Source organism: Notothenia rossii (genome assembly GCF_949606895.1).
Source record: "Notothenia rossii genome assembly, chromosome: 10".
NCBI classification, from domain to species: domain Eukaryota; kingdom Metazoa; phylum Chordata; class Actinopteri; order Perciformes; family Nototheniidae; genus Notothenia; species Notothenia rossii.
Window position 1 is genome coordinate 50,749,606 of NC_136908.1, and position 11,800 is coordinate 50,761,405.

Consider the following 11,800-nt stretch of genomic DNA (forward strand, 5'->3'; position numbering starts at 1 on the left):
CCTCTTGGAATGTGTGTTGTGTGTGTGCAGCAGTGGGATAGGGTGTTAGGGTTTAGAGCTCTGGGCTGGCTGGGGAAATGGAGAAAAAAAAAGGAGAGACTGCTAGTAGAAAGTCTGGAATTGCAGTTAATATTAACACCACCCTCCTCCATTACCGTTTACCACCTCCTCCTCTTCCCCACAATTCCTTGCCCTATGACTGAGCTCTGGCAGCCAGGCGGGGTGCTGCAACCTGGGCCTCCTGCTTCGGTCACGCTTGCCCCCTCTCTGTCTCGAAACAAGAACACATGGATGTCAAGTCCTCTCGTGCTGGCAGTGTCCAGCCCCTTTCAACAGCCTTTACTCCGTTTAATTAGCCATGTCCCCCCCTATCTCCACATATAGGGGGCATGACAGGCCCGAAACACACACGTTCTCAAAACAGGATGGCACACTGAGCGCGCTTTGGCAGCAGTCGGAGGGCAATCAATTCGCACTCTTCCCTCTCGGTAACATTCTTCACAACACTTCCTGACAGGTCCGAGTCAAGGAGCTCATGTGCTCCACAGCACTTAGTGAAGGTGGCCATGAGGTCAATTCCCTCAAAGGAGAGCAACAGGTTTTCGGGAGATTCGCCAACTTTGCCCCCTGAAGTGATGAGTGCATCGACAATAAAATTCACCTGCCCCCTGCTGCTGATGTTAACATTTTACTGAGTGCTAAGTGATAAAACAGGTTCTAGTTTTACAGTCGTTACTTGTATTTTTTTTTATGTCATCATGGCATCTTTGAAATTATTCGGTTGGTGTGAGATTTATCTTTTGGGGAAAATGAGACAAATTTGAAAGGAAATTGAGCATGTTACCCAATTTTAGTATTTATATTACCATTGGGGATGCCAACGTTGTATATTGAATTTCTAGTGATGAGAGCATGGACAGTTGAAGTTACTATAGGGCCCCACACCAACATCTTAATTAGCTTATATGTTTAGTGTTACAAGATGACTCATCAACATCACCTCAAAGTAAAATAAAATAATCTTATCATAGTTGAAAATAGATCTTGGTGTTTTAATGATATGACTTCCATATAATCATATTTAAAGCTGACCTGGTCAATTTTTCTAAGGCAAGAATCGGAAGAACGATCTGCATTCTGTATTAAAAGCTCCCAGCAATCTGAATGCACAATGTTTCATCTAACAGAGATCTACCTCCGACATTGTCTGACTCTTGCCTTAGCAAGATTCTTTTATCCAACACCTGTAAAAAACACTTGGGCATACGTACCCTCCAACCTGATAATCTGTGTATTTCTAGAAATGTTTTAGTGGAGCAATCAAATGAAATTCCTATGTTGAGCAAAATACGCAAATAGGCACATTCAAACAATTTTTTTAGGGCCACCATGTGTAAAAGTCATATGTTATCATAAACTCCCAGTAGAGGGCCCCACATTCAGAAATGTCAAAATCTTGCACATGATCAATTTAAATGTACTTTTCCAGTTGTAATCCAGATTAACTGTGGACAGACAGACATACAGACAGACACACACACACACACACACACACACACACACACACACACACACACACACACACACACACACAGACACAGACACACACACACACACACACACACACACACACACACACACACACACACAAACACATAAACAAACAAATGAACACACGATATCCCCCTAGGCTAATGCCTTTCTGAGATAATTATGATTAGTTAAGAGGCACCCTGGACAAATATCATGCAACAGAGGCAATCTTTTCAGTCATTATACAATTACGTTAATTCTAATTAATTATTAAACCTAGCTTTAAACAAAGCATAATCACTGAGCATCTGAGCCATTTACCTAAAAGATGGTCACCATATTCTCGTCTCCTCTCAGGTTAGGGTAAGGTATCCCTTTAATCATGACGTTAAAAGAAACAACAACGAACGTGGCAGGAATGAGAGATAACCTCTATACTTCAAAGCTGTCTGGGAGCACTGTGAACTCTAATAATCTTCTCACCCCTGCTGCACAGGAGGTGAGGCTTTCTTGTATGAACTGTGTGTTTTCACTAAAATAGATCCTGGCCGGTCACGCTGACCCCTGAGGAGGGGGATCACTGAGGGCCTTCTGCAGGTTGTCGCAGGGAATCAGAGCGCCTTGGCCCGATCTGTAGGCTAAAGGTTGAAGGGTGTGTGAGGTAGCCTTTGACCTCCCGATTTGGCTCGGGCGCAACAACCTAGCTCTCGGGGGGGAACCCCTGCGTGACCCGGCTCACCCTGAGTGTAGGCCAGTGCCACTCTGCCACCAACATGGAGACCTAAGGAGGCGAGATAGGGGCAGGTTTTAATAGGAGACTCTGCAGTGTGAGCGCACTGGGACTAATTCTACTTTAGTTCAAGTCTAGGTTAAATGCGTTGGGAATGAGTCAACGCTGGCGGCAGAGAGTGTGACTAACAGAGCGGGTCAGTAACAGGGAGCCCTTTTCTGGCTGCTTTCAGACCAAAAACAGGCTGAGAGAGGAGCCAGCGAGGCCTCTTTGTGCAGAGTGAAACACATGAGATGAATCCATCACCAGCTCCATATTCTCGCTCAATCCTCGACGGTAACAAAGGGTGTTTTAAGGGAGAAAAGTGGGGGGGACACTACTAAGTGGAGCGTGGGATTGAGAAATATAGAGAGAAGAGATGGTAAAGTTGTCATCAGCAATCAGGCTACACTTCTGAAATGTTTACTTCAAGCATTAAGGTGGCAGCTCATTTGTGATCATTCTCTTTTGGCAGGAAATATTCCCACATAGCAGTTATATGTTATATGTGTGCTAAACTCAGCTCAGGATGAGTCACAAAGCTTTGAAGATTGCATGGAAACGCTTGTGATCAGATTTCCAGAAAGGAATGATTTCTTCCAAAACCTTTGTTTAATTTACGAGTGTTTTTCTCCGTCTGTCAGTGCTGTTATGTTGTCTCTCTCTGTCTTTTAAAGTGTCGTTTTGGAGACATCATTCCTCTAAGTAGGAAAAAGGATCTAAGAATGTTCAGTCAGCATCCTGAGCAGGAATTCGAAGCAATAAAAAAATACTTTCGCTGACGTGAATGCGTTGTCATTCATCATCATTGGATAGCTGCTAAAACACAGCGCTAATGTGGATGCAGAGATGGAGCAGATCAGATACCAAAACAGACAATTCCACACATTCTGTCCAAGATGTCTCCATTATAGTTTAACAGTACTCTGTTGATCAACCAATTGTTTCAATAATAGCACAACCCTGATCAATTAGGAAGTTTGACGAAGAAGAAATGGGATTGGTAAAAACAATAACATTCCTAAAATGCATGGTCTCATTATTCCCATATTGTAAGACGGTGACATTTGCATATCTTCTTTTCCCACACGCAGAAACTGTGGTTTTACACAAGCTGTCAGGAATTAGATCAAGTTGTTTTGTCCCAACTTTAATGTAGTACAGGTAGAAAGTGCTGCTACATTACTGTGATAATCCAAAACGCAAATTCAGGATTCAAAGATTTGATTTTCAGAACGTTTACACAAAATGATAAATACAGCTATGTTCAGACAGACAGTATGGGGAAAACATGTATATCTGAACATTTAGGTAAACATGCTCTAGTAAAGGGCCCCACATTCAGAAATGTCAAAATCTTGCACATGATCGATTTAAATGTACTTTTCCAATTGTAATCCAGATTAACTGTGGACAGACAGACACACACACACACACACACACACACACACACACACACACACACACACACACACATACACACACACACACACACACACACACACACACACACACACACACACACACACACACACACACACACACACACGCTCATGGGGATCACCTCCCCTCAAGGACAAAGCCACAGATAAGCTGCCATCCCCTCATTATCATCTCGGCCCCAAACAGCGGCGCGTCGCTTGGCTGAGCTGCATTTCCTCTCCACTGTGACCAACATTTGTTGCTGCCTGCTACTGTCCCCTGATGTTCAGCCGCTGGCACCCTCAGCCAATTGTTGTTTACTCATCGAGGGCAATGAGGCTCGACGAGGAGTCAACTGCTGCAGGAGGCATGGAGCAGCGGTCAATATGTTAATGATCATCCCTCCCTCTTTCTTATTCCTGTCTCTGCAGAGAAGTGGCTGAAAGAGAGAATATCCTGTAGGTCATGCTTGAGCCTCATTTCTGTGTGCATGTGGGTGTATTCATTTGCTTATTTGTGTTTATTGCAGATTGTGTTCACAGAGGCGTCGTGAGGAGAGGTGGGGATGAGGTGCAAGTGATGACAAAATGCATCCTGGCCTCACACCTCAGTGTTTGTGTGATTTGGAGACCTAGAGAGGCAGAGGTGTTAACAGAGGAAAGGCAGGTGCTGGGTGCAGTGTGTGTGTGTGTGTGTGTGTGTGTGTGTGTGTGTGTGTGTGTGTGTGTGTGTGTGTGTGTGTGTGTGTGTGTGTGTGTGTGTGTGTGTGTGTGTGTGTGTGTGTGTGTGTGTGTGTGTGTGTGTGTGTGTGTGTGTGTGTGTGTGTGTGTGTGTGTGTGTGTGTGTGTGTGTGTGTGTGCTCAGCCATAAAGGAATAAACCCCTTGCACACTTAATGACACGATTTAAATGGTAAAATAATTACAAGACTTGTTGTGCAAAATAAACTCCTACATACTGGAACAACCCCTAATTTTTGACTTTACAAGACAAGCTGTGTAACTTAATCAAAGCAGCAGCTTGTTGAGAGGGGAAGGAGAACAAACAATTACAGGTGCCAACATCTTGCACACATCCTTTTATGTGTTACATGTGGTACTACAATTTGCTTTTGCCCACCCACTGCACCAAAATGTCCATTGTTTTATTTCACTTCCTGCAGCCATCTATGGATAAGTGAAAATATTCTACAAACACTGTCTCATGAGACTTTGATAATGGTTGATAAATCATTAATAGATAAAGTTATAAATTGTTAACAGCAATGTATAGGTTTCAAGTTTGAGAATGATCTCCTAAAGCAGTTTTTTTTAATGCGTATTAGGGTCTTACTAATTAGCGATCAAAAATGCAGTTACAAATTCGGATACAAAGTTATTAAATGGACTGCAGCCCTTTCTAAAAGGTCTTATCCCATTGGAGAAGTCCCCATTGTGGTGTGAAGTGTAAGGCTGGGAGAGGATAAACACAATGTTTCACAACCTGGCAACCCCAAAAGTGTTTCTCAATAATGGCTTATATCTTAACATCATTAAATTATGTGTTAAGCTTTATTAAAGCCATTTGTTACAAAGTTTTAAACCCTTTCTAAACATTGCCTTATTAAATGTATAATTCTTGTGAAGCTTTAAAAGGTAAAATAAGGTATTACTGTGTTATTTTAGTTAGGGCAGCTTTCCTTTTATGAAGGTTGTCCTATTTTACTTCAGCCATGAGATACAAACAATTATTTTAATATGAAAAAAGAGAAGGAGAGCTATTATCCCATCACTCAGAGTAGCACCAACATCCATTATCAACAGCCTCTCTTCCTCTGTTACCCTCAGCTGGCTGCATTATCCAAAATTGTTTCATCTCTGTTGTCTGTGTTCATTCTTTGCTGCAGAAAACAGCATTTCCACAGGCACAGAACGTCACCGGAGCAGCGTTATGGCCTTTAAAGGTGAGGCGGTAGGCAGGGGCAGAACATAAACAGAAGTAAACAACAGTAGCAGTGGGGAGTGTGCCTCCCTGCTGTGTTGATTATTGGAGGGCTGTACACAGGCGTGATCCCCCCCGGGAGCTCAGCGAGCGGGAACGGCTGCTGCAGGCTGCCCACAGAGAGGCCAACAACATCTGGGCCTCAGCTCACCTCATTACACTCCTGTTGTTGTGCTGGAGTGGAGTGTGTGTTTGTGCAGCAACACTGGCACAAAATAACAGAGAGCCGTAACAAGCAATGAGAAGAACATGAGCTCAGAGTGCTGCAATTTGATGCAAAATGTGATGAGAAAATAGCTGTTTTTGTGTTAAGATGATAGGTGAAAGTTATAGGAGTGTTCTTATCGGGGTGGAAAATGCTGAACAAAAATACAATAAAGCCTAGAGTAATGAAAATAAGAGTGGGTTTCATTACACAATTTCACACACCTGAAAATGTCTGAGTGAAAAACCATCCATCAGATCAGCAGTGCAACATGCTGCCTGGTTACAATCACACAGGCCTGGAACAAGTGTTTTTCAATATGGTGTTTACTAAATCAGCTTAGGTATCATTGTTAGATTATATCAAGGACATTATTTATATGGCATGCTCAGGCAATTTGGCAAAAGGGGATACAGTGTGGAATGGTAATGTGTTGCATTCATCATATACTGTATTTATGTATCTGTAACCTACAGTATGAGACTTCTGAAATGGCAGCAAGCCAGTTTCCTAATGGTTGCTACTGCTGAAGGGAGTCTTTTACATCCATCAGTCCTCTGGCTCCCTCTGCTGGTTACATATGTTAGTCAGGAAGATACATAGAAAGAGTTGCTGATATTTGCATTGTTGGAAAAGTGACTGCTTTTAGAAATATAAGAATGTATACCGATAATTCAAAAAGCCTTTTTGTTCCATCTTGGGTGGAAAGATGAACTTACCTACTTGTGAACTGACTTCATATAATTGTATCTGAGGGCTTTTGACATGTCGAACTAGATTAAACACAGGTGTAAATAATATAATTAACGATGGCTGAATGCATGTTTCACAACAGACATGTTCACCAGTGAAGCACAGGAGAAATTGATGACCTTAATGATGCCTCAGTTCATCAAGAGTCAGTTTCAATGTCATCAGATACACATGTGATCTTAGTACAGGACAATCCTGGTATTGTGCAAGCCGACTGTCATTGCAAACTGTGCACTGGATAGCAACTGAGCCCTAGTAATGTTATGGTTATCACCTGTGCTTTTCTTTTTATTTCATGTCAAAAGATTTAAATTGGAGTTATGCCCGTTTTAACAATAAAATATACCACTTCTTTAGAAAATACAATGTTTAAAAAAATCTTGTTTTATTAGGACATGGAGCTGAAAATGTTAGATTTGTTGTTAAAATTAAGTGTTTCCCTTCAAATCTACTCAGTAAAGTACAGGTATGATTATTTGTATATAGGATTAAATACAGTATTTAGGTATTTTTCCTGTTGTGACTTTTTGTTAGACTATCAGAAGCAACATTTAAGGTGTTGATGTGAACTGAATGATCAAATTTAAATGAACCAAAATCAACGGTCTCCTGTAGATCATCTTTTTCTTGTCCTCACCCAGATCAAATTCAATCCCCAGGCAGAGTAACATCAAGGATTTATAATACCAATCCAGATACATTTGTTGAGATTTTAACTCAAGGCAACACCTCTCAACTATGAGAGGTTTTGAACAGGCTATGTGTACAGGGTTATGAAAAAACAATGCATATTCATGTCTGTGTTCCTCCAATTTATTAGAAAATGTACAGGGGGATTAACGGTAGGACTTCTGGTAGCGGGCACGAGCTCCAGGTCCACCGAACTTCTTGGACTCGCAGCGACGAGGATCAGCAACCAGCAGGGTCCTGTCGTACTGGATCAGAATGTCCTTGATCTCTTTCTTGGAGGCCTCATCGACATCTGCAGATGGACAAACGCTCATTATTCTTTAAGTTCAATTTATAAACCTTCCTTACGTGCTTGTACAGAAAATTGTTATTATAATACAGTTAACACTGTAATTTAACTGATGTTTAATTAGTACTCGCTTAAATATTATGAAATTATAAAGCAAAACCATGATCTTGTTTAACAAGCATCCTCAGACCATATGGCATTTACAACAGGCCAATAAGTATCGCAGGACCATTTTTAAGCAACAACAAAATCTGAACAACAATATATCAAACAGAATACCAAATAGTGTTTTTTTTGTGATGCTTAAGCAGAAATATCTGTTGATTTCTGTGACGGGTGTTGCCAGGTTGTAGACTGTCATATGTCATTTGACAATTGATCCAATATCCAAGATGTCCTCAGGTCTTTAGTCTCAGTTATTGTCCACCTTAAATGTCATCAGTGAGCAGCTCATAACACCTCAAAGGGAATACTTCACTATGTAGTAAACAATTCACCTTAATCGTTAATAAATACGATAATTTGCCCTAAAATGCAATATTTGCTTCTAAAATAGATCCCAGTATGAAAGACACTTCACGTGTATCTTTAGTTAATTTGGTTGAATATGTATGGGAAGCACTTTCTCAAAAGCTAGAGTGATGTTTGTGCTGCACACTAACATTAAGATGTAATACTCACACTTCTGATAGTAGGCAACCAGAGATTTGGAGATAGCCTGACGGATTGCTGCAAGACAAAAAGAACAATTCATGAAAATAAGGTGGAGAAAATATCTGTAGGCCGATAACTGCTGATGGATGTGTACGAAGCATTTTTCCCTGAGAAGAGAATATTCTGCTTACCATAGATCTGTGCAACACGTCCACCACCCTTCACTCTGACTCTGATGTCAACTCCAGCAAAACGCTCCTTGCCGAGCAGCAGCACTGGCTCAAGAAGCTAGAATGAGGGCATAATGATGTCAAACTACATATTTTTGAGAAAGAAAGAGAAAATGTCGTGGTGACATTTGCAGGTGTTTTACAGAATGCTGACGACTATATTGCAGTCTAAATCCCACTAGCTTTGAAGGGAATTGCTGCATATCAGGCTTGAATCCATCTGCAATACAATTCCCTTAAGATAATTAGTTGTGTGTAATATGGCAATACAATTCCCTTAAGATAAGGGAATTGAAAAGGTCAGCTAAGGTAAAAAAGGGCAATACATTTAGCATCATCTTCAAATGCAGTGTTAAGTACATGTTACAACGGTTTCCCATTGGACCATGCCAATGTCCCTGACCCATTTGATTGCAGATGTTAGGGGTTCTTATCTCCCTCAGCCACCTGTGGACCTGATAACCCCTTTCTCACTGGCACTCACCTTGTACTGGAGAGTGGCTGGCTCCACCATATCCAGGGGTCTGCCGTTCACTTTAATGAGACCATTCCCCCTCTTGCAGTGAGCAACTGCGGTGGCGGTTTTCTAAAGGCAGAAACATCATCACGATCAGCTACCATCAAAAACTACTGTAAGATTATGTTATTTAATATTTGAGCACTAATTGGGTGAAACCAACATCAGGCGTCCTGTGCTTATTCAAAGAGGTTGTTAGCTCGTAAATCATCGGGACCATTTCTGGAATTTGGGTATCTTCTCAATTAGGTGCGTTATTTTGGACGAAGAGACATGGGTCACCATTAACGTTGTCATTTTGTATAAAGTATCAGAAGCCCAGCGATTGATAGCATCTAGGCTACCTAGCTAGCTACACAAGATCGGATGCACAGCAATACAGAGTGCCGGCTAACCTAGTGACACTTTTACACGTGATTTAGTATCATTTAACAACGGAAGAGGCTTCAAACTTCAGTTTCGGGACGTCTTAAGCTATAGTGGTCATTCATAGCAGTTAAACAGCTCGTTTACACCAGTGTAAAACTACGACACACGGCCACATTATGTTAGCCACTTTAGCTAATGCGTGCTAGCAAGACAGGAGTAGCCAAAACACCACATGTTCAATAATTCTATATTTTACTTACTTTACGTCCAAAGACCTGGACAGATTGCAAAGGACCTTTGGGTGGCATGTTTCTGAAACACACAGGGACAAACAGTTACATTAAAACACAGATAATGTGTAATTTATACTATTTTAGCGGATCGGAGTGAAGAACGTACCGTCTTCAGCTAGGGTGCCGTACGGAGAGACCGATGGGGTTTTCCGAGCCGAAGATCAGGGGCTGCTGCACGACACTTCAGACTTGATTTATGGTAGGTTTTGCGACAGTTGCTCTTGCTCTACCTCCATTTTATTTTGTTTTCACAAACTCTGTAGTTATTGAAACTATTCTCATTTTATACATTATTAATATAAATAATAAGAAATGAACATGATGTTTGTAAAGTGACTGATCATTCAGGTAGCTTTCTGAGTGCAACATTTAATAATAATAATAATAATAATAATAAATTCGATTTGTAAAGCACCTTTCATTGCTAACAGCAATCCCAAAAAGGTTTTTAGGCCTTTCTTGAAGGCGTCTGTGGAGTACATTTACTCCTAAAATGTCAAAAAAGGCGATTTTGGGGTGTCCTCAAAAAGGTATTGAGGTCACATTGTTAGTGGATATGGGAGTAAACCTTGCTAGTTCAAGAACATACATTATTATTTTTTTATTGCAGACTTTGAATCTTTGAATATCAAATATAACATTATTTCAATAAATATTAAACTGTTAATGCATTGTTACAGTGTATTTATTTTCCATCTGCCAACATGAGACCTTCTGTACTTGATTCGATCATGTTCAATTCAAGGTTTTGGATGAAGTGAAGTGTGTAGGCCTATATGAAGAATAAACTGAATTATTATGCCCTTAAAACAAGTCTGAATTTCTCTGTAATTTCCCTGCTCTGGCACCATTTCTGTTTTAGAGACAATTTAAGTTCACCAGTTGCTAAACAAGGAAAAATAACACAAGATGTCAAGCATATTAAGAGTTAAAATAAAGGATTCTATAAAAGGCCACACTAGCACATGTAAGAAGAAAATGAGCGTATCAATAGACTCCAATATGCATCTTAAAATATTTGAATAGATACTGTTTATAAACCATTATTTGCATATCTCAATCGTTTGATCTTCGAGTTGTGACTTAATGGGAGCCTCTTTTATTGTGACGTCAAAAGAGTAAACAGACGTCAAAACTATTCATAAAACCTGACCAAATAAAGCCATCATAGAAAAATAATAAATATATCACTTTGAACTTTAATGCTTTCTACCATATAAATTGTGCAACAAAACATAAATAGTAGAGATCTGAAAAACAGTGGGAAATAGTGAGGTGAATATATGCTCACATGGAAAGATAAATTACATGTTCAAATAAGGATAAGTTGTCTAAACAACAGAAACCAGAAGAAACCGCAACACTGTTCTGCTGCCAACTATAAAGAAAGGACCATGATACAAAGAAAAGTATAAATATCTTAGTCTCTTTACATGGATGCGGCCACCAATTGGAATAAACTGCACCCACGCCATGAACCGTGTTGATAAGCATGATAATATAATAATGTGTTTATTTAACATGATTTAGAGGAGCAAAATCACATCTATATTTAGCAAGTAATAAAGATATCCATTGAATCTTAAAATCTTATGTGGATTTTCTTTTTTAATTAGAATCAGAATCAATCATTAGTGTTCTGTCGTCCAAGTTGCCTGGTTAAAGTGAGTGTCCTCATCATACCCTTTTTTTTTATTTTATTCCTGCACAACACCACCCTCTAGTGTTGGTGAAATGAGCCAGATTATTTTTAGTGTGACATTGCCATCTCAGCTGGGGGCAAGGTTGTATCAACCTAGATGTTGTGTGGAAAAAAATCAGTGCAGAACGTTATTTCCACTGGATAACAGTATGAGAATGTAAACCAAACTCCCTGCTTCGTTTCATCAAACCTTATTTTTAGCATTATTGTGAATCAAACCACAGAGGTCACATGGTTCAGCGCAGCTTTGGGATGAGGAGTTTAGGGCCAGGATATGGGAATATAAGGACATGGGAAAAAGGAAGTGGGGAGGTTTCTGGAAGTTAAATAATCAACTCTAGCTGTACACAAGAGACAGTCTTTGATCCGACCACATTGTGTGATCGTTCGTAGGA

The 11,800-nt window shown here is 40.3% G+C and overlaps 1 protein-coding gene across 1 annotated transcript; it reads right to left on the bottom strand.

Annotated features, from left to right (window-relative positions):
- Positions 1–7,458: 7,458 nt before the first annotated feature.
- rps16 (ribosomal protein S16) lies at positions 7,459–9,916 on the bottom strand. Its single transcript, XM_079655248.1, has 6 exons — positions 9,810–9,916; positions 9,671–9,722; positions 9,009–9,110; positions 8,486–8,582; positions 8,322–8,369; positions 7,459–7,643 (listed from the first exon to the last, which is right to left on the bottom strand). Exons 2-6 carry the CDS (start codon positions 9,716–9,718, stop codon positions 7,498–7,500), a joined length of 441 nt encoding a protein of 146 aa, XP_079511374.1. The 5' UTR covers positions 9,719–9,722; positions 9,810–9,916; the 3' UTR covers positions 7,459–7,497.
- Positions 9,917–11,800: the final 1,884 nt, after the last annotated feature.

Bases quoted from the DNA above. Each gene is read 5' to 3' on its own strand.
- rps16 (XM_079655248.1), bottom strand. From the start codon at position 9,718: ATGCCACCCAAAGGTCCTTTGCAATCTGTCCAGGTCTTTGGACGTAAA. The intron at 9,111-9,670 runs GTAAGTAAAATA...TTCTGCCTTTAG, and splicing joins TCCAGGTCTTTGGACGTAAA to AAAACCGCCACCGCAGTTGC. The intron at 8,583-9,008 runs GTGAGTGCCAGT...CCCTCATTCTAG, and splicing joins CAGCCACTCTCCAGTACAAG to CTTCTTGAGCCAGTGCTGCT.